The sequence below is a fragment of the Salvia hispanica genome, chromosome 2 (genome assembly GCF_029641045.1).
Source record: "Salvia hispanica isolate PSC_SH4W2 chromosome 2, Shi_PSC_v1, whole genome shotgun sequence".
NCBI lineage: Eukaryota > Viridiplantae > Streptophyta > Magnoliopsida > Lamiales > Lamiaceae > Salvia > Salvia hispanica.
The window spans coordinates 29,159,584-29,184,890 of NC_142693.1; the positions used below are offsets into that span (position 1 = coordinate 29,159,584).

The 25,307-nt window shown below is 33.9% G+C and overlaps 3 protein-coding genes across 11 annotated transcripts; all 3 read left to right on the plus strand.

The window, feature by feature from the left end:
- The first annotated feature begins 2,066 nt into the window (after positions 1-2,066).
- On the plus strand, positions 2,067-8,389 carry LOC125191567 (receptor-like protein 9DC3). Of its 5 annotated transcripts, none has more exons than XM_089064102.1 (8): positions 2,067-2,680; positions 3,951-4,094; positions 5,403-5,474; positions 5,576-5,647; positions 5,738-5,953; positions 6,306-6,377; positions 6,458-6,529; positions 6,940-8,389. In XM_089064102.1, the coding sequence occupies exon 8, from the start codon at positions 7,384-7,386 to the stop codon at positions 8,218-8,220; it is 837 nt and encodes a 278-aa protein (XP_088920228.1). In that variant the 5' UTR covers positions 2,067-2,680; positions 3,951-4,094; positions 5,403-5,474; positions 5,576-5,647; positions 5,738-5,953; positions 6,306-6,377; positions 6,458-6,529; positions 6,940-7,383; the 3' UTR covers positions 8,221-8,389. The 5 variants fall into 5 exon arrangements, with proteins under 5 accessions (XP_088920228.1, XP_088920230.1, XP_088920231.1 ...); XM_089064104.1 differs by having other exon boundaries at positions 2,168-2,680; positions 6,940-7,307; XM_089064105.1 differs by lacking the exons at positions 6,306-6,377; positions 6,458-6,529; positions 6,940-8,389 and having other exon boundaries at positions 2,168-2,680; positions 5,738-5,777; positions 5,860-5,945.
- A 1,367-nt stretch (positions 8,390-9,756) lies between these two features.
- On the plus strand, positions 9,757-13,584 carry LOC125202845 (uncharacterized). 2 transcript variants are annotated; one of them, XM_089064539.1, is made up of 9 exons: positions 9,757-10,398; positions 10,589-10,732; positions 11,005-11,076; positions 11,209-11,280; positions 11,623-11,720; positions 11,926-11,996; positions 12,108-12,179; positions 13,201-13,272; positions 13,349-13,584. In XM_089064539.1, the coding sequence occupies exons 1-5, from the start codon at positions 9,774-9,776 to the stop codon at positions 11,628-11,630; spliced, it is 921 nt and encodes a 306-aa protein (XP_088920665.1). In that variant the 5' UTR covers positions 9,757-9,773; the 3' UTR covers positions 11,631-11,720; positions 11,926-11,996; positions 12,108-12,179; positions 13,201-13,272; positions 13,349-13,584. The 2 variants fall into 2 exon arrangements, with proteins under 2 accessions (XP_088920665.1, XP_088920666.1); XM_089064540.1 differs by having other exon boundaries at positions 13,493-13,584.
- A 5,813-nt stretch (positions 13,585-19,397) lies between these two features.
- LOC125191583 (telomere repeat-binding protein 4-like) lies at positions 19,398-23,719 on the plus strand. Of its 4 annotated transcripts, none has more exons than XM_089065677.1 (10): positions 19,398-19,576; positions 20,460-20,608; positions 20,683-21,445; positions 21,574-21,756; positions 21,838-21,891; positions 21,984-22,063; positions 22,154-22,395; positions 22,517-22,840; positions 22,950-23,013; positions 23,367-23,719. In XM_089065677.1, exons 2-10 carry the CDS (start codon positions 20,528-20,530, stop codon positions 23,562-23,564), a joined length of 1,989 nt encoding a protein of 662 aa, XP_088921803.1. In that variant the 5' UTR covers positions 19,398-19,576; positions 20,460-20,527; the 3' UTR covers positions 23,565-23,719. The 4 variants fall into 4 exon arrangements, with proteins under 4 accessions (XP_088921803.1, XP_088921805.1, XP_088921804.1 ...); XM_089065679.1 differs by having other exon boundaries at positions 20,510-20,608; XM_089065678.1 differs by lacking the exon at positions 19,398-19,576 and adding an exon at positions 19,583-19,712.
- Positions 23,720-25,307: the final 1,588 nt, after the last annotated feature.

The window sequence follows — 25,307 nt, forward strand, 5'->3', positions numbered from 1 at the left end:
TATAATATCAAAACTTAGAATTGAAGATTTCAATTTAAATTTCACAGTGACTCTTCTGCCTGATTAGTTGCGCAATTGTTTAGTCCTCTTTGTAGTGATGGACTAAGACTTAGGAACAATTGGGACCGGTAGGCTTTTAGCTTATAATGGTAGACTAATAATGTATATTGCTTTATAATTTCAAAGTCTTCGTCGATGCACATTAATTTTTGTGCTGAGTGAAGAGCAAAGTTATGCGTTATTTTTGTTCAATATTCCACATGGTAGTCCATTGCCAAGAGGACTATGAATCGCTACGAGGCTTATTTTAGATTCTTTCTAACTTGTTAAAGTGATTGTAATATTGAGCTGAGGAAAAAAATGAAATCGGAAAAGTGTATGTTAGAAACAACAAACCAAGTCAGTAGCATTTACATAGGGCAATCTTGCACATGCCACGTAAGTGATGCGATCAAATGAAAACTCTAAATATTGTACAAACTCAAAACTATGATCTGAACCATTGAAAAATGTCAACAGATCACAGAAAAGCATCAACAGGAAAATGTCAACAGAATTCCAACGATAGTCAATGATTGATACTGTGTTGATATTGTGTTGACATTAAAATCTTGAAATTTTACACGGTGTTGATATTGTATTGAAATTGTGTTGATATTGTGTTGACATTAAAATCTTGAAATTTTACACGGTATTGATATTGTATTGAAACTGTGTTGAAGCTGTGCTGAGGAGTTTTGAATTTGTACAATATATAAGTTTGCATTTTATCAGTACCCTGCCACATAATCTATATGTATTTATCAGTACTATTGCACTATAAATATAGACATATAGTTATACTGGTACTGCTAATTAGAATAAAAAATAATTTGTTTATCCAAAACAACACAAGTAACGGATTTAAAAGTTATGACTAAGTCTAACATATTGATAGAAAATTTGTATGTTTAAGAGTTAAAAATAATGAATATCAATACAAATTTTGTAGTCCATAACAATATAAAAAGAACCTTGTTCAGTTAGTATAGTTTTTAGTGTGCCTTAATAAAATATAATCAAGCTAGAATGATAAATATGGAGAAGTTTCTAAAAAACAACATTTCTCCTTCCGTCCACCAAACATAGCCTTATTTATGAAAGACACGAATTTTAGTGAGAAATTGATAAAGATAGAAAGAGAGGGGAGAAAATAGATCAAGTGGGTAAAATATGAGAGAAAGTTTACATTTTTGAAATGTGACTATTTTTCATGAACATCCCAAAATGAAAAAATAAGACTATTTTTTGTGAACGAAGTGAGTATTATTTATTTTTAATAAAGGGGTATTCACTTATAAATTACGAAACTATTGATTTCTTCTAATTTTGAAACCAATCAAATTTTTGGCAGTTATATGACTTTATATAAATCATAATTCAACAAATGAAATTATTTAATCTAGAATAATACAATGTTGTTTAACGTGACTTCGTTTTGGCTGATGTTTGATAATGCCACGTTATGTCATCAAATTATGTAATTGCTGAAACTTTGATTGTTTGCAAATCAAAAGAAATCATTAGTTTGATTATAAAATTAGAACATAATCATTAATTTGATTGCAAATTAAAACAAATCAATAATATAAGAATTTATAGGCGGAACTCAAAGTTAATATATAAAACCAGAATTTAGTAAAATGATTTAACAAATATGCAACAAAGAGAATCTTATTAAATATAAATATAGTAGCAAAGACCCTTCCTTCTTAAATTTTGTCTTAGCCATGCAAATGTGATGACCGTACCATCTTAATCATAGCATTAAATTCATATACTATATTTCAACACTGTGTTTGTATTTGAAATACTAGCTAGTATTCTTCTCTGTCACACATATATTCCAATATCTTGTAGTATGAAATAATTAATCTTCACCGTCAATTTGTGGCCACTGTTTAGTGCTCTTGACTTGACTGACTTGACTTAGTATTCGACGCTTTAAATTGATCTCCAAAAATTCACCCCAATCGTTTTAGTATAAAGAGCATTAATTTATTGCCTACACTTACCATAATGGAGAGGTTTTCCCCATTTTTCTTACCTTCTCTCATTTTCTTTTGTTGTCTCACGAGTTATAGCATTGCAACCACACTTGACATAAAAAGAGATGAATCTTCTCTTCTTGCTTTCAAAGCCCTCATCACCTCAGATACTATACAGCAAAATTGGAGCACTCAAACCTCAGTTTGCTCATGGATTGGAGTCACTTGTGATTCCCATGGCACCAGAGTGACTCAATTAAACCTTTCAAAGATGGGAGTAAGAGGCACCATTGCATCCGAAATCGGAAATCTTGATTTTCTGATTTCTCTTGATCTAAGTGGAAACCAACTTGATGGTTCTATTGCTCCATCAATCTTCAATCTCACGGTAATCGAATTGATTAATTTAGGCGGTAATAGCTTATCTGGTTCCCTTCCAAAAGATATTTGCAGGCACAATAGACTTCAAAGACTCAAAGTGCTTGAAATAGGGTGCAACGAAATGGAGGGAGATATACCGTTGAGTTTGGCTCAATGCCAACAACTTGATAGAATTACATTTGGAGGCAACAACTTTAGTGGACATGTACCCAGAGAAATTGGGAACATCACACAGCTTAAGGTATTAGACCTTAGCAACAACCACTTGAGAGGTATATTTTCTAATCTCTATGCTCAGAATTTAACTATAGTTGGTCCTTTAATTACTATCATTTCGCTATTTCCATTGATCATAAGATATCCTCAATCGATATCTGCATTTGTGACAACTATAAATCCGTTGTCTTTGCCTTGTGTGAAATTTTTTTATATTTGCTTTGATGTATTCGACTTGTCTGAACATTCAGGCCATGTTTGACATGATGGAATGAAATAATGAGGAAATGAAATGGAATACTAAGGGAATGAATTGTTATTCCTTGATTGATTTCATTTCTATGCTTGGTAAGTATAAATAATATAGGAACGGAATGAAATATGAACAATTAATTGTTTTAAAAGTCATTTTCAATTTTAATTAATTGTTATTATTAGAATTAATTATTCCGGACAAAGGATGTTGTCCGGTATTGAATTGGAAGGAATAGAATTAGAAATCATATGATGTTGTCCGATGTGTAGTGTGTTTGTTTAGTGCACACGCACTAGTGTGTGTGTGCAGTGTGTGAGTGTGTGTCCGCTGAGTGTGTGTGTGTGTGAAGTGTTTTGAATTATTTTTGCAATTATAAAAATTCCAAAAGTATGAATTATTTTTCTTTTAGTTCGTCCTTGAAAAGTATAAATACTAATAATGTGGATCTCATTCTTTATTAACACTACTTCTACTATTGTCTCTCTCTCTCTTAATTTAACAATTGTATATTAAAACCCTTACCTAACCACTAGGACAAAGAGGGTAATTATTACAGTATCATAAACTTGAGCATGCATATTTGTTAACTAAATTTTATTACTCTATGCGTCCTATAGAAATAGGTTATATTTCCTTTTTTGTCCGTTTCATACAAATAATCCATATTCATTTCTCTTTGACTTTACTAATTACACATTAAAAGTCGTGTCAACCCTAAATGACTTATTTCTGTGGGATTGGGGGAAGTATATAATATTTCATGTACTTCTAAAATCATCCAATAATTATATACATGAGCTATAGTAAAAAGAATCTTGTAAATAATTTAAAATAAAAAAATTCAAAAATAAATGGAAAAAAATTCATATCAACCCACTTACTACTAAATAGGCGTAGCTCAAGCTGAGATCCTTAATTCGGCTAGACTTGCTTCAGTCATGGGCATGTGCCAAGCTGGGCCTCATCGGGCCTAGATGGCCCACCTGACCCACTAAGCTCAGATCAATTATCATTTTTCTGATTGTTAAAATATACAACTGAAATTATTCTGATAAATGATAATATTGCAGGAATCATTCCACAAGAGATTCATCATCTTCAAAATTTACAAATGTTGGACATGTCGTCCAATGAATTGTCAGGCCCGTTGCCATCTGCCATTGGAAATATGAAAGCATTACAACAGTTGATCCTTGAGGACAATGCTTTAACCGGTAACATTATTAACCTTTCTTTTTCATGTAACATTCGCAACCATTGTAGAAACTAGAAAGCATGTATAGCATTTGCATCCAATCTTTGTATCATGAAAGTGTTATATTGCTAAATAAATATTTAATTGTTAACTATAATTAAATAATATTCATTAGATGTTTAAATTAAAGATCTAAATCATTAGTCCCAGAATATCAATACAATAAAAAAAAAAGTCAATAAGAGTGTTATGGTCAATTTACAACAAATTAGCTGTAACTAACTTTTGAAAAATATTTCATAACTTTAAAACGTATATACTTTCTCGATTTAAATTATTTTTTAGCACAACATATATCAAATTAAAGATAGTTTAATAACGATTCTAACGAGATCCCACTTGCATATGTTCCGTTGTCAAAATTTGAAAAAAAAATCGAACATTTTTTATTTTTTCGTACAGCAACAAATGTCAACATGATATATAAAATATGTCAATATAATACATGTAGAATGTCAATATAAGCTATGTGTTAACATTCTCAAAGCATTGTGTTCACATTATCAAAGCATTGTTTTGATATTTTCGAACCACTATATTGACATTTTCATCCAAAACCTTAATTTGGTAGTTTTTTTTATCTTTTTCGATTTAATTAATAGAAATTAAAATTACACGTGGCAAATTGTAGACTACAAATTTTCTAAAATCCTATGGTCTTAAATTAGTTGTAGTTGGCAATTAAATGATGAGTTAGCAATTGATCACTCCCCTATTATAACATATCCAACATTTGTAGATCTTCATAATTTGTATTTGTGAATAGATTTTTGCTTAATTCAAACCTATATTTTTATTAATTTGTGTGTGGAGTAAAACAAAGTAATTCAAACCTATATTTTTTAGATATAATTCATTTTCTTTAAGCACATTACCTTCCACTATTGGAAATCCATCAAATTTGAGGTTCATAAGTCTCTCTAACAACAAATTAAATGGTGAGTTTACATACTCCATTTGCAGAGCATATTTTTGAAATATATTTAAATTTACTTTTTAAGTCCAGTGCAATGTTTTTTTTGTTTATCCTAAGCTCTATACATATCTATTGCAGACCTTCACAATCTATAAGAATTGAAAATAATTCATAATTATTAATTTAAAATAAGTTTTAGTTTTATCAAATTTATATATCTATATTTATTTGTGTATTAGAGTACTAAAGTAATTCCTATATCTATATTAGCAAATTCCTATATCTACATTTTTTGAGATATGATTTATATTCCACTATACTAAAATTTATCTTCCAAATAATTTCTCTTAGGACCAATACCTTCCACTATTGGAAATCTATCAAATCTGGAGTTCATAAGTCTCCTTAACAACACATTAAATGGTGAGTTTCCATCATTAATCAAAAACTTGACATACATACTTTGAATTTGTGCCTCTGCTAATTTCACACAATTTCTATGAGTTTGCATCTCCAATTTTCAGGTCCAGTACCATCCACCATTGGAAATCTATCAAATTTGTGGTTTCTAAATTTGGGAAACAACAAATTAAATGGTGAGCTTCCATTGACGCATGACATGCCTTGAAGATCTTCTTATCTCTAAAATTTGTATCTAACTTTTTTGTGATTATATAACTTTTCAGGTTTAATTCCACAAGAGATCCATCATCTTCATTATTTAAGGTCATTGTTCATGAATGATAACAATATGTCAGGCCCATTGCCACCTGCCGTTTTCAACATGTCTTCCTTTGGACGTATTCAGTTAGAAGGTAACAAATTTAGTGGGGTATTGCCTTCGGAAATTGGGAACATGCAAGGGCTAATGATTTTGGGCATTCAGAACAATTCTTTCATTGGTAAGACTTCTATTTATGCTTTTCATACGGAGTATATATTAATACAACCATTGTGAATATTAACATGCTGTCTTCTCTTAATTTCATTTAGCTTATTTATTAGGACTAGTGAGAAACTTAAAAAATACTTTGCAGTACTTTTCCTATATAATTTAATGATTTTTATTTTGGTTAAAATTTCATCAAACACAAGAATTCTGAACTTATGGAAGTTACTTTCTTATAGTACTAAAATCCATGTCAAAGGAACTTTTCTTCCTCCAATTATGCATGGATAGAGTAACATTTTCATTGCTTGTAGCATGCAATGTGCATTTTGGAGATATTTTATCTATTAATTAACTTCATTCAGGTTCACTGCCATCCAGCATTGGAAATTTATCAATGTTGGTGGAGTTAGATCTCTCCTACAACAATTTAAATGGTGAGCTAGCTTCAGTCCCCATATTCAACAAGGTTTTGGAAACTCAATCATATTTTTAATTAAGCCATTATTCATTTCAGGTCCAATACCATCCACTATTGGGAATCTAGCCAATTTAAAGCATCTTGATCTCAAATCCAACAAATTAAGTGGTGAGCTTCTATACTCCATCTGTAACTAAAAAGAAAGCAATTAGTTGTGACTTGTGATGCAAAATTTCATTAAAACAAAAATTAATACTCACACTTAGTGGAGCCTCCAAATAACTTAAGGTGCATGTTTGGTAGGCATTAAATTAGCACAAGAAAATTAATTAAGATGGGCTTTAAGATAATTTATGTTATCTCACTTTTTTGGGCTGTTAAATAATCCATCCTTTTAAACTAATTCACTCTGGGCCGAAATGGGCTGTGATGGCCTAACATGGCCTTATTTTATCCACCAAATAGCCAAATAATCCATATAACTCATATATTTTGGTCTTATCTAAGCTACCAAACAAGCACAGTTTGATAATATTGCATATTTTGGTCTCATCTCTCTTCTACCAACAAACTATCAGGCACAGGACCATCCACCATTGGTCATTTATCAAATTTGTGGACTCTACAACTCACGTCCAATAGATTAAATGGCGAGCTCCCATCCTCTATGTGCAACCTGACGTCCCTTTTAGTTCTTACTCTCTCAAATAATAGTTTGGGTGGAACAATTCCACCATGTTTTGGGAACATGAGTAAATCTTGTCGGATCTTCCATTTGAATGAGAATCAGTTTGGTGGCTTGATTCCATCAACAAATATTTAGCAAGGGGTGTAGGCTTGTCTCCATCAATTTGAGTGGTAACAAATTGGAAGGAAAATTACCAGAATCCTTAGCCAATTGCCAAAGTCTACAAGGCCTTGACATTGGAAATAATAGAATACATGGCAATTTTCCATATTGGACAGAAGCCCTTCCTCAACTTCGGGTGCTAAGTTTGAGGTCTAACAAGTTTGATGGTAACATGTCACTGTCTTCACGAACTAAGCTTGCATTTCCTTGGTTGCAAGTTTTTGATATATCTCAGAATGCATTTGCGGGCTCTCTGCCTGAAAGGTATATCAACAATTTCAAAGCAATGATAGAAGTGATCACTGTGGATGAGATAGAACGATCCTCTACATTTCGAAGTTATGTGGAGATGACGATCACCTTGAAAGGTCAGGATCGATTATTAGAGAGACTGCTGGAAGTCTTTACGATTATTGACTTATCCTCGAATAGATTTTCTGGGAATATTCCACGTTCAATAGGAAATCTTAAGTCTCTCAAGTACTTGAACTTGTCACACAATAGCCTTATAGGAAATATACCTTCCTCTCTTGCAAACATGAGTGCGCTTGAATCGTTGGACTTGTCTTCAAACAATCTGGTTGGAGTAATTCCGAATGAAATGACAAGGTTGACATTTCTTTCGAAATTAAACCTTTCAATGAATCATCTGGTGGGACAAATACCACGATCTAACCAGTTTTCCACATTTGAGAATGATTCGTATGTGGGAAACATTGGGTTATGTGGAGTTCCGCTGACGAAGAAATGTGGAGAGGATACTAAGCCAAAACAAGAAGAGGAAGAAGATGATAACGATGATGAAGAATTTATAGATGGATTTGGGTGGAAAAGTGTAGTTACGGGATATGGATGTGGATTCATAGTTGGAATCGGTATGGGTTATTGTGTTATTCGATATGGAAAGCCAAGATGGTTGGTTGAATTCTTTTTTGGCGTTGGATATAAATACAAGACGAAGAAGAGAAAGAGACGCTCCAGAGCTGCACCAACACGCAGGGGAACCTAATTTAAAGCCATAAAGAGAATTGTGCTTTTCTTGATACTATTGCTCCTCTTCTTTTCATCTTTGTTTGAGTTGATTCCTTCCTTTTCTTTTGGTAAAAAGTGTATTTTTGTATCTTCAAAAGAGCCTTGAAATATTCACTTCAATGATCCATAGAAAGCTTCTCAGCTCATTACTTACTATAGACTTCAAGAATTGCTTGTACTATCATCTGAATTCAATCGAATTTATAAGACGCGGTTAACACTTCCTCGTCCTCCCATAGCTTGCTGCTCGCCTCGGCATCTTCTACGACCAATTCATGCAAAGGGTATGTAAGTCATTTTTTTAAATTTTGCGTAGACTAAAACTAATATTTTATTTTAATAATTACCAATTAAATTTAAAAATTTAATTTTGGGTGGTGGGTAGCCATAATGTGCCATTCAGCACCACTCCTCACATATACATAGTCACACACCACTCATATTCACCAAGCATTTGACATTTCCCACATAGCTATGTGATGCACATTTATGCTTCTGCATAAATCAAAACTCTATACAATGGCCGACCATAAATAATAACTACTACTACAAATCAATGTGATTGAAAATAAATGGAAGTTTTCACTCCATTATCATGATCGCACCATTTACTACAGAAAAGTCCATTAATATTCCCTCTGTACTGATTTTCCATCTTTATCTTCACAATTTAATTTCCTAAAAAAAACAAACAAACAGACAAACAGTTAACAATTTATATTCTTCATTCCACATTTTGTGTACTCTTTAGCACTTTTACACACTACATATTTTCCAATTATAGGCATATTGAGTTTTTTCTAAAGAGTATTTATGTAGATCAAAAAATGAAAAACAAGCCTATAACACTGTTTTTTATTTAAAATAAAATATCACCTTAAATCCTAAACTAACATCTCAAACATCCATTTTACTGTTTTTTTATTTTGTATTTTCCTATTTGTTTCCTTTCATTTTCTTTTTTTTTATATGAAATAAACATAAATTTAAAGGTCGTGTCAAGATAGACTCCAACCAAAAATCTTTGGCATCAGACATTACTACTTTACCATTGTGCCAACTAACAAATACGGAGTACTATTTGTTTCCTTTTTCAATCATTTATGGTCTCTGAACCTCATATATAGATGTGAAAGTGTTTTTGTCGTCTACTTTTGCATTTGATAACAAATAATTAGGTTTTCGAAATAGAGAGAGTATTAATTCTCTCTTAGTTCGATCATCATCCTTGTAGGGCGTTGACATTATGGCCATTGAATACCACTCTTTATATATATATATATATATATATATATATATATATATATATATATATATCCACAACTAACTCACCACTCATCAATCACTTTATATTCACACACATACATGAATAAATATTCACTAAATATATAATTTCTCCCACATAACTATATATATAATGCACATTTATTCTTCTTGTTATGGCCCATTATCATAATCCAACCATATATAGGGCATTTGTTGGGGTTCTTGTTTGCTCACACTAAAAATTATACCAACTTCATCATGTAGATGTTTTCCCCATTTTCCCTACCTTCTCTCATATTTCTTTGTTGCATCACCACTTATAGCATTGCTACCACACTTGAAATAAAAAATGATGAATCTTCTCTTCTTGCTTTTAAAGCCCTCATCACTTCAGACTCTCACAATATTATAAAGCGAAATTGGAGCACTCGAACCTCTGTTTGCGCATGGATCGGAATCACTTGTGATTCTCGTGCTAATAAAGTGACTCGATTAGATATCTCACATATGGGAGTCATAGGCAGCATTGCACCCGAAATCGGAAATCTTGATTCTCTTGTTTCTCTTGATTTAAGTGGAAACCATCTTCATGGTCCTATTGCTCCATCAATCTTCAATCTAACGGTAATCGAATCTATCCATCTATACAATAATAGCTTATCGGGTTCCCTTCCGAAGGACATTTGCAGGCACAACAGACTTCAAAAACTCAAAGTACTTAATCTACACCGGAACAAATTGGAGGGAGATATACCGTTGAGTTTGGGTCAATGCCTTCAACTCGAGCGAATTAGGTTTTCGCGCAACAATTTTAACGGACATGTGCCCAAAGAAATTGGTAACATCACACAACTTAAGGTGTTAGACATTAGTCAAAACTATTTAAGAGGTATATTCTAATCCAAAAAAATTACTCGTTAATATATTTCAAATTCAAGAAACTACGGTGTATGTGTTTTTTGCATCATGAATGCAATTCTAAAATGTCAAATATATATAGTTGAGACATTAAAATATAATTGTGACCTAATAATTTTGCAGGAAAGGATTCAACATCTTGTGATCTTATGTTTTTGTAGGAGTTATTCCGCGAGAGATTGGTTGTCTTGATAATTTACGAACGTTGGACATGGAGTTCAATTATTTGTCAGGTCCGTTGCCGCCTTCCATTGGAAATATGAAAGCATTACATTGGTTGATCCTTGGCCTAAATTATTTAACAGGTAAGATTTCTAGCCTTTGTCATTCTTTATATAGTTAAGTACGACAACAATATAAAAATCAATTTTTATTGTGGAAAATGAAAACCGTTTTCATTCTTACTGGATGAATGGAACGTCATGGTTCGAATTCCATAATTGATGAAAATTGTATTTTTTTCATGTTTTTTAACATACTTAATTTCACCTTGGAAGTAATGATTGTTGGTGAAATGCTACTATATTACATATTTTTTGTCTATTTAGTGATTTATCTTCCAAATAATTTCTTTCAGGCCCATTACCTTCCACTATTGGAAATCTATCAAATTTGAAATACATATTACTCTCTGACAACATATTTAATGGTGAGTTTCATCATTTATTTGCAACTTGACAAACATTTTCTTGAATTTGTGGCAAATGATGTATAAAATAGAAAATTCATTACTAGCTTCAATTAATATATATATCTATGAATTTGTTTCTCCAATTTTCAGGTCCAATAACACCTGCCATTGGAAATCTATCAAATTTGTTGTATATAAATATGGAGATGAACATATTAAATGGTGAGCTTCATCAAAACACATTAAATGATACTCAAAACAAGTTTCATGGCATCATTTTCAGTAGATAAATATCACATTATTTTTTTTCAAGAGTATACACTTGAATTATGAACTTTTTGTGATCATATATTTTTACAGGTGTTTTTCCACAAGAGATTCGTCATCTTCATCGTTTAAGCTATTTGCTCATAAATCATAACAATTTGTCCGGCCCTTTCCCGCCTTCCTTTTTAAACTTGTCTTTCGTCATCTTCATCGTTTAAGCTATCTGCTCATGAATCTTAACAATTTGTCCGGCCCTATCCCGCCTTCCTTTTTAAACTTGTCTTCCTTGGTATACAGTTGGTTAGATAGTAACAAACTTAGCGGGACGTTGCCTTTGGAAATTGGGAACATGAAAGCCCTACAGTCTTTGTCCATTGCCAACAATTCTTTCATTGGTAGGCCTTCTAATTAACTTCAAGCAGTTCAACTATTGTTTTTGATCATGTATATCTATGCACACAATAGGTAAGAATTGAAATACAAAAGGAGAAAGAGAAATATCTAGTTGATGATTAGAATATTATAAAGTTGTATTGTCCTGTATATTACTAACTGTTTTTGGATTTTGGATGTTTTTTTATCTTTCAAAAATTCTTTCAGGTTCAATACCACCAACTTTCGGAAATCTATCAAATTGAAGGGCTTAGATCTCTCCGAAAACAATTTAAATGGTTATTAAGCTTCCATCCTCCATATGCAACAATATCACACCATTTGAATCACTTTTTCCTTTGAAAACTCAAACAAATTTTTAATTAAGTTGTTATTCATTTAATTTTCAGGTCCAATACCATCTACTATTGGAAATCTAGCCAAATTATATTATCTAGTCCTCGGTTCCAACAAATTAACTGGTGAGCCAATTTATACAATTCTTATTGCATAACTACAAACCATGAAACATTTTATATACGCATATGTCCATAATAATATGCACTATTTCTTTTTATCCATCCCACAAGAATATACATTTTTTAATTTTAGAAACTCTTTTCTTTCTAATGAGGTGGGATCCATTCTCCACTAACAATACTTTAATTACTGTTTCTTTCTAAATCTCTCTTACTTTACCAATTTTGCATCAAAACTTGTGTCGAACCCAAAGTGCATATTCTTTTAGGACGGATAGAGTATATGTAGGAGGTTTTTGGTTTGCAAGATTGAATCCGGGATTAAATTTATAGTGTGTTTGGTTCATGAGATTCAATCTCACAACTCAATCCTAGATGGATAATCATGGGATAATTAGTCATAGCTAACCCCCAATGACTAAAATAATCTCACAACTCAATCCTAGATTGTATCTTGTTATTATTTTACCTTGGAAACCGAACACCACCGTAATGTACCGTTCCCTTGAAATGAACATAGTATATACTATATTCGTTATAGGGGTAGTCCATTCCATGTTCATTACAAACCGAATAAAGTGTTCATTACAAATGCATATAATGTTTATGGTTTGTAGTTACTTAATAAGAATTTGTTATTAAATGGATATGCCCCAGTAGGGGTGCGTTAAAATGACAACACCTTTTAAAGTGACACCACGTAGCCTGCAATATTATAAACGCTACACTGCAATCTATAGATTTCAGTCTAGCGTATTGGATATTGCAGACGGGCAAAAATTATAGTTTAGCCTATTGAATATTGTAGACCGAGAAAATTTACCCTTGAGTGTTTTTTATGATTATCACATGTCAGCTGATTATTCGTCCACGTGTGCACATAACTGGCTAGGAATGGTGGTATGATGTCACTTTAAGAGGTGTTGTCATTTTAACACGAACCTGCCCCAATATATATAAATCATTACTTACTTTGTATATGCATGTGGAGTAATATTTATGAATTTTTTTTTCCTATTTCAAGGTCCAATACCATCCATCTTTGGAAATCTACCAATTTTGGATTATTTAGGCCTCTCTGATAACAAACTTAATGGTAAGCTTCCATAATGTTATTTGCTTTTCATGTAAAGAAAATTATTTCATATCCTTCTCTTCATACCATATTTCAGGTCCAATACCATCCAGCCTAGGATATGATTCAAAACTATTAAGTTTATTGCTCTCTTCCAATAGATTAAATGGCGAGCTTCCCTCCACCATCTGCAACCTTACATCCCTCGAAAATCTTATTCTTTCACACAACATTTTGGCAGGAACAATTCCATGGTGCCTTAGAAACATGAGTCAATCTTTGTTCATGTTTCATTTAAACGCGAATCGCTTCGGTGGTCTTATTCCGTCAACATTTAGCAATGGTTGCAGTCTCGTCTCCATCAATATGAGCGGTAATAAATTGCGAGGGGAGTAAAATGAATCCTTAATCAACTGCCAAAATCTAAAGGGCATCGACGTTGGAAATAATAGAATACATGGCAATTTTCCGTACTGGATGGAAGCCCTTCCTCAACTTCGGGTGCTAATCTTGAGGTCTAACAAGTTTGATGGTAACATGTCACTGCCTTCGCGAACCAAGCTCCCCTTTCCCGAATTGCTAGTTTTAGATGTGTCGCACAATGCATTTGTTGGCGCTTTACCTGAAAGGTATATCATGAATTTCAAAGCAATGGTACATATGAGCAAGGTAAATGTGACGGAAATAGCATATAATATCTATCAAGCTTTTGTGGAGATGACAATCACTTTGAAAGGTCGTGATCAGTTATTAGAGAGACTAGTGGATTCCTTTACGATAATTGACTTGTCCTCGAATAGATTTTCAGGGTTTATTCCGCGTTCAATAGGAAATCTTACGTCTCTCGAGTACTTGAACTTGTCACATAATAACCTCACGGGAAATATACCTTCATCTCTTGCAAACATGAGTGCTATTGAATCGTTGGACTTGTCTTCAAATTATTTGGATGGAGTGATTCCGAATGAGATGACAAGGTTGACATTTCTTTCGAAATTAAAACCTTTCAATGAATGATCTGGTGGGACAGATACCACAATCTAACCAGTTTTCTACGTTTGAAAATGATTCGTTTGTGGGAAATTTGGGGTTATGTGGAGTTCCGTTGATAAGAAAATGCAACGGCGAGAGTGGGCCAAAAGAAGAACTCGAAGACGAAGAGAAGATGGATATTTTATAGATGGATTTGGGTGGAAAAGTGTAGTGATGGGGTATGGATGTAGACTCATAGGAATTGGTATTGGTTGTTGTGTTCTTCGATATGGAAAGCCAAGATGGTTGGTTGAGTTCTTTTTTGGCGCTGGATATAATATGAAGAAAAAGAGGCACAATAGAGAAACACCAAAACAAAGTAGAAGTTGATTTTAAAAAAAAAAAAATTGTGTGATTTTTTTTTCTTCTATTTATAATTATTTCTACTTTCTTGTTTGATTTCGCATATTAATACATTATGACTGTATTTGCAGCCTTGAATTTCGCTCTCATTTACTAATCACACTATCAAAATTGGCTTTCATTTACAGATTATTCTAAGATTGTGACAAAATCGAGTAAATGCTGCAAATGATTAAACAAAATCGAGTAAAGTACTAATCATAAAAATTACTCAACGTATGTCCATTGCCACGTAGATAATTGGAGCGTAATTTTTGGATGTCACGTCAATATTCTTATCAACGTAAGTTTTTCCGGGACATTTTATTACAAAAGTTGATAAGTTGGGTGGTTAGAAATTACTTAAACGATGAGATATTTTAGAATAACACTCCAAACAATGGATCAAATCTATATGAGAGAGTGGAATGGGCAAAAGCTGATTGGGCTAGAAAATTATAAGTTTGCTAAGTGGGTTGTACTAAGCCCACTTAAACTGATTGGCCTTATTAAAGATACGGCCCATTTTCTAGTGAATTATCATTAGAAGCTGGAACTTTTCTATTGACTTCATTTCTTGTTTTGATGTCTAGAAAACTTAGTGATTGTTTGAAAAAACAAATATTCAACTGGGGTTATTGGGTTAAATTAACGGGAATTAATACAATTTTAGGTAATTATAACCCTTTTATCTAAATAATAATAATAATTTAATTAAACATTAAAGTATAAAATAACTAAGGTGGCCGCTCAATTTTTACAAATAATGAAAAGACATTGGCATTTGGCACTAAAGTACGGCATTATATATATTTTCTTTAGACACAATTTTCAATATTGCTTGCATTGAAATCCACTCTTTAAAAAAAACCTATAACTTAAACATCAAGAAAATTTCAGTTTACTCATTCAAATTAAATATTCTTTTTGTAAACACTGATGTGGTTTACTAACACTAAATATGGAAGAAATATGTAAACGTTACAATTTTTCAAGATGGAGCAAGTGATATAAATAAATACTACTACTACTAGTTGATAAAGTAAAGTAGTGTGGAAGGAAAAGAACGTGCCGGGTTGGCTTTGAGATCAAGTTTCATGTGCTTTTATGGGATTTGCAACTAATTATGAGCTGCTAATATATTTTTTTTTTATATTGAAAATAAATAAACATAGAAGAATAATTGCTACATCATGAAAGGAATATTCGAAAGAAATGGAGTACTAATTATTTAAATTATGAAATTTAGTTAAACTATTCAGTCCATCCATGAGCTTTGAATATTGAATATTAACTTACGAAATTTTAATTTTTCTCAATTATCTCATATACATATAAAATCTGATGCATAAAATGATATTGTTAGAGTAAAAAAGGAAAAGAAAAAAGTAAAAAAATATATATTCTAATAAAAAAAACCTCTTTTTTATTCCTTTTGAGCATCATCAAATACATCATTTTATAAACATATGGGACAATAAGAAAAAAATAATAAATTATGTGTTTTAATATTTCGTTTTTAAACCTTGTAATACTAATTAGATTTTAACTATATGATTTGTTAACTATTAGTATTTAAAATGTGACTCCTCGATTGAACGCCGACACTCCAATAATTAAAACTAGACCTCAGTAGCCATTATAAATTCTATAAAAATTTTGAACACTATAGCTTCTCAAATGTCATTGTATGGAATTTATTATTATAAGATAATATGGTCAACATAGAACGATATGGAGTATTTTACTTTTCGTGCATGATAAATAGTATAGCATTATTAATGGTATTAAATGTATGTAATGAAGTCATAAATAATAAAGTTGTACGCGAATGTATATATTAATCTCAGGAAATATTCATCAATTATTATAAATATTTCAGGCATGCTAGTGTATATATGAAAAATCTTATAGAGTTATTGCTACACATATTAAAATATTTTATAGTACTAATACGCTGTATCATGAATATATAAGGTATTAATAGTAGTCAAAGAAGTACGTACTTTGACTGCATTATTTATATCTCCAAAATTGAATACTTCATTTAATCACAGTTATGGCAAACTCAGAGAACTATAAATCTAATTTGAAAGTCATGAAACATTGAAAATGATACTTATGATGGGATGTTGACTATAAGAACATCTATGGCTGCCCGAGACTCGGCTGCCTGGCGCCCGTACAGGTACACTAGCGGTGCCACTGCAGCCAAGTCGCAAACGGAGTGGCTGCCATTCCCCACCACGCGGCTGAAAGCCGTGGAGGGTGGTTTGAGGCATCACCATGTCACAGTAGATGTTAGTGTTTTCATTTAGATTTTTTTTAAATTTTATTTTTGGTATATTTAGACAACGGTTGATTTTTCGCTCATTTATTTTGATTTTATATATATCACAATTTAAATAAATATTTAAAATTAAAAATAATACTAGTAAATGATGAAATTAAAAAAATTCAATTGTAGCTTGATAATTTTAATTATATTAAATCACTTAGCTATTTCTGTAGAATAGAAAAATATAAGTACTAATATTCTAAACATTCTAAACGTACTCTAGCTAATTGCTACTTCTCATCAAAGAAATGCTATATTGACTACATTAGGGTTTTGGGCTCATAAACTTATAATCCTTTATCTTAATTAAAATTTATTATACTACGTTTAATACACAATCTAATCTATAATTTAGGTACACAGTACACACAATTAATTTAATAATTATCTACTTTTGGCTGAACCTTGCAAGCTTTTCTACAATTTGTAATTAAATATATTTTCCATCAATCTCCATTAAAATATCATACTACGACTTTTCTAGATTTTTTTGTTACAAAAATTTATTTACATCTTCCGATTTCAATGCACAAACCTATCAAGATGTTTCTCGGAAAAGAACAATGAAAAGACAAATCCACAATAGTTAATTCGTGATAAGATTATATAATTCACTAATAAGTATTAAGTCTATGTTTTCCAAGCAAAATTTCAAAATCTTGATAAAAAAAGAGGTGATTAATCACCTAATACATGCTTTTGTAAATAGAAGTTCCGCTATTAGACCACTTTTGTCTGATCCAACTAAAGAAAAAACTGATTTCTCATTAATTCATGAAGATCAATTAATACACAGCTAATTTTGAACGAGTGTCTCCGGTGGCGCCCCTCCCACTCACCCCTCTCACTAGTCCTTCCCATACCACGTCAGCACTAGCCCTTCCCATTCCACTGCAATATCACTAGCTCTTCCCACTGCACTAGGACTTCCCACTAGGACTTCCCGCAATAAAATTAATAAATTCAAAATTAAAATTAAAATTTACGGAATTAAAATTTCGACACGAGCCGTATTTATAGAGTTTAAAAAAAAAAAATCGGTGGGACGTCCTACCCACGCCACAGTGGCGCCCGTCAGGTAGGACGTCGAGCTGAGGGGTGAGGCCATCGCAGGGGCACTCGGGACGGGCGTGGGCGCCCTTCCCGCCCACTATGGCGCCCGTCAGGTCGCCCGTCCCCGACGGGCGAGTGGGAGGGGCGCCGGTGGAGATACCCTAAGTGCAATCCCTAATCAATGCCAATAATCTCTATTCCGTGACAGTTTAGGTCATTATTTTTCAGTTTCGGAGCAAAAAAGTATCGACTGTTATACCATTATTACTACTATACAACAAAACTATACTCCTATTTCTTATAATTAAATTCTTGAGATATAGTTATTAATTTTGATGTCATACATTATTAACAAAACACACTTAGTATAGGTATGAGTTGGTCCGATGATAGATTGATTAATACATAAGACAAATATTTTAAGTTCAAACTAACCATTCTTTTAAATTTCTAATCTATTGGAGAGTAAATATTATTTAAAGATTTTATTAATATTATTATAAAACAATACACACAAATGCCATGTGGCACATTCTATCTTATAGAGTAGTAGATAGATAGGGTGGTGGTGGAAATAAAGAATTTGAGTCTTTGAGAATTGTTAGGAAGTGGTCCAACTTATTCTTGGTTACAATCACTCCATCCATCGTCAATAGGTCAGAGTTTGAGTCATTTTAAATGCGTGTGAGTTATAAATTATATGTTGACGCTATCAATTACTTGAATCCAAAATTTTATGAACGATTTTGTATATGTTAACATTATTAACTGATTCCTCATAATATAAATAGTCAAATACATTTAATAGCGAATCCAGAAAATGGAATTTATTCGAATCGCACACGGTTTACGCGGAACTGTCGCACATGGTATTTATAAGTGTAAGATTCTGCATATGCTTTTTTGAACGATTTAGCTTTTTTATATTTATCACACACGATTTCAATAATTATAGACCAAACAAATTCTCTAAATATATAAGATTTCACTGTATATGCTTTTTCCAAACAATTTATAAACTGAATTCTCTAAATATGTCTTATATCTAATAAATCAAATACATATTACCATAATAAATTGTGGATGGATTTCGACCAAATTGACAAATTGAAACTTCCAATCAAAACCATGTCATTGGTCTATAAATTTCTAAAAATAACTAGATGTATATTAAAATTACAAGTCAATTCCACCTCATCCTTATCAATTCCTTTTCCATTGCCACATCAATCTACCCAATTCGTTTCAAGGATAAAATAAGATAAATGAAAAGCTTATCTATAAAAATCAAAATAATTTTAGAAAAAATAAAATTGCATCTTAGAATAAAATAATAATATAAATATATATAAAAGCAGCACCAACAACCATAACCCCTATCCCCTTTCCACATTCACACGAATCACACCCACAAAACCCCTCTGGTTTTCCCAAAAACCCAAAAGAGGTTTTACCTGAGATTTATTGGCGTCACGTAAATTCGAAATTCTTGTTAACTGTATATATACAAAAAGGCAAAAGCAGAAGCAGACGTCCAGTATTTATCCTCTTATTCATCAGGTAATTGCTTTTTGTTTGTATCCTTCTTCTGCAATTCTAATTGCGTGTGTTGTTGGTGCGCCATTTTTGGGGGTTTTTGCCTTTCTACTCTCTTCGCCTCTGGAATTGCAATTCTGCTGGGGTTTAACCGATCCTGGTAAATTTGCTGTTTTGATCGTGATTTTCGACTGTAATTGTGGAAATTGAAGTTGATCCCGCGGCGATCTGGCTAAATTTGTGGGGTTTTGGGTGATAGAAGCGAACATTGGGGTTTTCTGTTTCTGGAATTTGTTGCCTTGATTTCTTCGTTTCTGCTTTATTTTTGGCATGGTGTGGGAGCTGATCGGGCTCTGGATTCGTGTAATTGGATCTGATGAGTGTTGATTTTTGATAATTTGGTTGCCTAGGAGCTGCGGATGGAGAGAATTATCTATTTTTGGGTTAGAATTGTTTCATTTCGTTTTGAGTCAACATATTTTTTGAGGCTTCATCTAATTACGATGAACTGTTTAGAGACAGAAGATTTTGGCTGGATCGATCAGGAGAACCTTCTTTATTTTGTAGCTGAATGATCTCGTTCAATTTCTATTTTAACCGAAACGCAATTTTTTTTTTCTTTCATACGCTGCCAAGTTTGGATTGTAGATCTGACTTCTCGATGGTCTTTTCTATGATAGATTCTTTATGCCTATATGTTTAGAAGATTGTTGAGTCTATGTTTCTCTTGCGTTATGGATAATAGATTTTTCATATTGTTTTCGGGACAGTACTTACTTTTCATCTCTCTCTCTTCCACATTGATCACCTATATTCTAATTCCGAGTTTTTTGTTTACTTTGCTTGTATTTATGCATAGTTAAGTACTTGATCTCTGATATGCTCTTGCATGGTGAATGTCTTGTAGTTTAAAGGTTATTTGGCAACCTCACGTTTCTTAAATTGGAGATCTCGCAGTGGTATGCGTTCTAGAATATGGTACCAAAAAAGAGGTTGGATTATCGGCTCAATGGTATTCGATCCTTCATTATTCCCAAAGCTCCCAGATCAATCAGGGTAACCATGTTTTCCGTTGCTTTCCATTATATTACGTATGTGTCCTGCCATCTGATGTTTATTTGTCATCGCAGAAGAGATGCCCACGCAAGAATCCAGTCGAGGACAACCAACTTTGTGCCTTTGAATTACTTGCAACTGTAGCTGGGAAGCTGTTACAGGAGAGTGAAAGTTCTGTTTCAAGTAATGTAGAAGCTCATACCGGCATTCTAAAAAATGAGAATGCAACGGAGCAGCATACAGATGAGCAAACTCCGAAATCAGAGAGTGTTGACCATGGAAGCTGTGCTGAGAGTTCTTTTATCCCCGTTCAGGAGCCCGATCTCTCATTCGAGTTCAAGGGACTGCCAAAAACAGATAATGGTTCTGTCTTGGAAAACATTTCTGTTGCTAGTCCTGAAGTCGCGAAGAAACTTGACTGTGGTTCGATACAGGAAACCTGTCAAGTCAATGATACTGATAAATATACCAACTGTGATGTGATAGTAGAGGGTCAGCAAGGTATGCATTCGGGGGATGACGCTAACACATCAAATGTAAAGGATCGTATTGGAGAGCGTGTGAATAGTAATATGCTAATTAGGTCAGATAGTGGTGTACAGTTTCCCTTGTACAGGGAACCCACTCCTCATACTCCACTGCGAAAGCAGTGGAATACTGTAAAAATAGGAATTAGCGATGATGACGATAATTCTTATTGGTGCAATAAACTGAGCACCAAGTTTAGGGCCTTTAGGCCACAGCCGCGCACTGGTCACCGAAGAATAAGGAAGATGCTGACATCCAAGTACAGGAAGATGGCTCCAGAGATGAGGAGTTGTGAACTCTATAACCCTAGTAAGTGGTTGCTTGCTTGCTTATTTGAATTACTCAAGTTGTTTGCATTTTGAGTAATCTAGTCTGCATGAGCATGTAACTGTCCTTATTTAACTAACCCCTTCCTCTATTCTTTTTTGGGTTTTCAGGGAATGGAGTGAAGTCATTTTACCAAAATAGGAAGAGAATTTATACCCAAGAGAGATCTCTACAAGCACCCCTCAAGAAAAGGAAACTGTTTGATCAGCAGACCAGTAGTAATAGCATTTCTAATTCACCCAAGAAGGGGATGTGCATGGACAAGAGTGATTCGGGCACCATGTTGGAAAGAGGTCCTCTATCATTCTTGTTTTTTGAAGTTCTTTCTGTTGGTGTTATATACATATCTAAATAAGTGCTGTTAAATTTTGCAGTGAGTGGTGCTTCAACTCCAGTGAAAGGCCATAAAAAAGGAAAGGATCCTCATGGTATTAGAATTATTCTTCCCGAACTCTCAATTTCTTTTATCTCTCTTGGCTGACATGAAGAAGTTCTTACACTTTGGTGTCTCTTTTTTCAGTAAAGTTCAGCATCAAGTCCTTTAAGGTACCGGAACTTTACATTGAGGTCCCTGAAACCGCAAGTGTTGGTTCTCTGAAGGTTTGTGTCCGTATTCTTTCCTGATATGTTACACTGTGCGGGGTGTATCCGAACAAGTATTAAGTTGTCTACTATCCTACATCATTTTAGAGAACTGTGATGGAGGCCATTACTGCTATTCTTGGAAATGGAGTACGAGTGGGGGTAGTTCTTCAAGGGAAGAAAGTTCGACATGACAACAGAACTTTGCAGCAGGCTGGCATTTCTCAGAATAGTGATCTTGACACTCTGGGTTTTACATTGGAGCCGACTTTTACAAATATTTGCTCTTCCATGACTCCCAAAAAACTTACCACAGTATTGTCATGTGATGCAGAACAGGAGTTGATGAGGTATGATATTTCTTTACCTTTCATATCGCTGATCTTATCTATGTCGAGGGCAGAAGTTATTGTTGTATTAGTATCTCTTAATTCCTTACCGACTGGACTGCTTTTTTATCATGTTCTCCAGGTATCCTGCCACTCCAATGGTTGATTCAGGGATTTCAAATGTCTCAGTAGATCCCCCTTTTATAAGTAAAGTTGATCATGATGTGATTACCAGTGATTCTATGTCCTCCCCACAGACTCGTAAAAATGAGACAGTGAATGGAACAGTTCCTGATTCCAAGGCATTAATTCCAGTTTCTCCAACAAACTCAGAATCACTTGCAGTATCTCCAGCGAACCCCAAACCCAAAAAGAATGAACTGTCGCAGCGCAGAACTAGGAGACCATTCTCCGTAGGTGAAGTTGAGGCACTTGTTGAAGCTGTTGAAAGACTCGGAACCGGAAGGTAAGAATGTGGCACACAAACTCAGCTTGATACAAATATAGCTCGTCAAGACTCGCTTCTGATCCATCCCATTCAATATTCATTTCCAATAATCCATTTGCCTATGCAGGTGGCGTGATGTCAAAATGGGTGCCTTCGAGCATGCAGATTATCGCACATATGTCGACTTAAAGGTATGCTACTCATCATTCCGTTAGCTTTAGATGTGCAAGATATCACTTTTGGATACACTTGGTATTTTGCTTGTATTGTTTTATCGATCTTTGTATGCCGTTTGGTCTTTCGGGTGTGTGTCTCTTTTCTATTTTCTATTCCTGTCTGTTAGGATGTGATAATTTTATATTATCTTCATTGGACAGACTGTTGGGAATACAATATTACCAACTGAATCTCATGACTTAGTATATTAACATTAAATGGATCTTTCACATGGGATGTTGTGGAGATGACTGATTGGGATTTGTTAATTCACTAAATTAATAACTAGCTTTACTCCCATGTGATGTGGATTTTGTTGTTTATACAGGATAAATGGAAGACATTAGTTCACACAGCTGGCATATCTCCTTATCAGAGACGAGGAGAGCCGGTGCCACAAAATCTGTTGGATCGCGTCTTAGCTGCGCACTCCTACTGGTCAAAACAACAGGGGAAACAGCCTGGCGCCGCGGAACCCCTTAGAACTGTGGATCCTAGCAAGGAGGCGACGGTATGTGGAGCTTGAAAGACCGGAACTCGTAGCTACTGATGTATAAATTAGAAAATTATGACGTTGGAGGTGTAAAGAACTGTTGAATTGTTTTCTAGGAATCTCACTCTCACTGATGTTTATGTGTTGTACATGATTTGTGGAATAAGATGTAATTTTTTCTTCTTAAATGCTGATGTTTATATAGTTTCGTAGGGATTGGTTATTTATCTATAGGTTTGTGTTTGTTGTAATGATTCTTTGATTTTACATTGTTCAGTTCTTGATTTAACCAAAGATGTTATCACAAATGATTTTTTATATGTTTGTGAGAATGCGTTCTTGTTTTGAGTGCATATTATAATGTCAATCGGATAGCCCAGCGGATTTCGGACATGCCGGTGTGGGTTAATTTAGTTAAACTTTTAATCAGCTTAACCCTGATTGAGATTTTTTTGTTATACTATTTGAATGTGTAGTATACTTCTCCAGGCCCATTATTGAGATGGAGACCCAATTTTCTTCAAATCAAGCCCGTTATTGCTAAATGATTAAAATTCTAAATTACTTTATTAGATAAGTATGCGTAGAGAATTGTTTCCTCACGATAATTATATAAGCATCATAACATCATCTATCGAGATATTGTTCTTGTTAGCATTTTTGTCTTATTCTATATATTTGTTTCAATTCTAATATATCAAAAGTTATTGTTAACGTTATTAGATGTACAATTTATTCTAAATAAAACTTCAATTTAATTATTTTCTCAATAACTCTAAATTCATAGAAAACAAATGAATGTATGATGTTAATAGAATTTATAAATTAATAGAGTAAATGCCAAAATTGGTTCTGAACATATGATCATTTTATGTTTTTGGTCCTAAACATTATCTTTTGGATTTTTTGGTCCTGCACATATGAAAATTTGATCATTTTGGTCCTCCGTCAATATTTCCGTTAGAAACTAACGGTCAACGGGTTTAAACCTGATTTTGACCAAAATTAACATTTTTAATTCTGATTTTCTCCTAAATTAATTCACTAACTATTATTATAAATATTCTTTTAAAATTAGAAAATTAGAATTAAATATTATGAAGAAACTTGGGGGGTGTTGAGAAGGGCCCAGCACCGTCGCCGGAGAAGTGCTGGAGCTCCGGGTGGTGGTGGTCGGCGATGCTGAACAGCGGCGAGGCGACGGCGGAGGTGTAGGGGTTCGCCGGCAGGTGCATTTGCGCGGGCGGGACGAGCGGCGGAGGGCGGGGCTAGGAGGCCGGAGGTGAAGTAGTCCATGGGAGTGGAGGACCAGTGCCTTGGGGCGGCGGAGTTGGAATTACCGATTCCGCCATTCAAGAGCTCGGTGAAGGAAGTGGTGTGAGAGATAGGGTTGAGAGAGGGTGGATGAGTCGACTCCTCCTTCTCCGCGACTCGCTCCTTGGCCCGCTCCCTCGCCTTGATTCTACTCTCAGATCTAGATAGACAGAGACAGCCCCGACCCCTTGCTCGTTTCAGATGTGCTGCTGCACGCCGACGATTTCGTCACCTGCTACAAGTAATTCAAATCGCCGCTGCCGTCCAAATTGACTTCACCGGAGTCGAAGCAGAGGTGAGCGCAAATGCACCTGCCGGCGAACCCCTACACTTCCGCCGTCGCCTCGCCGCTGTTCAGCATCGCCGACCACCACCACCCGGAGCTCCAGCACTTCTCCGGTGGCGGTGCTGGACCCTTCTCAACAATCCCCCAAGTTTCTTCATAATATTTAATTCTAATTT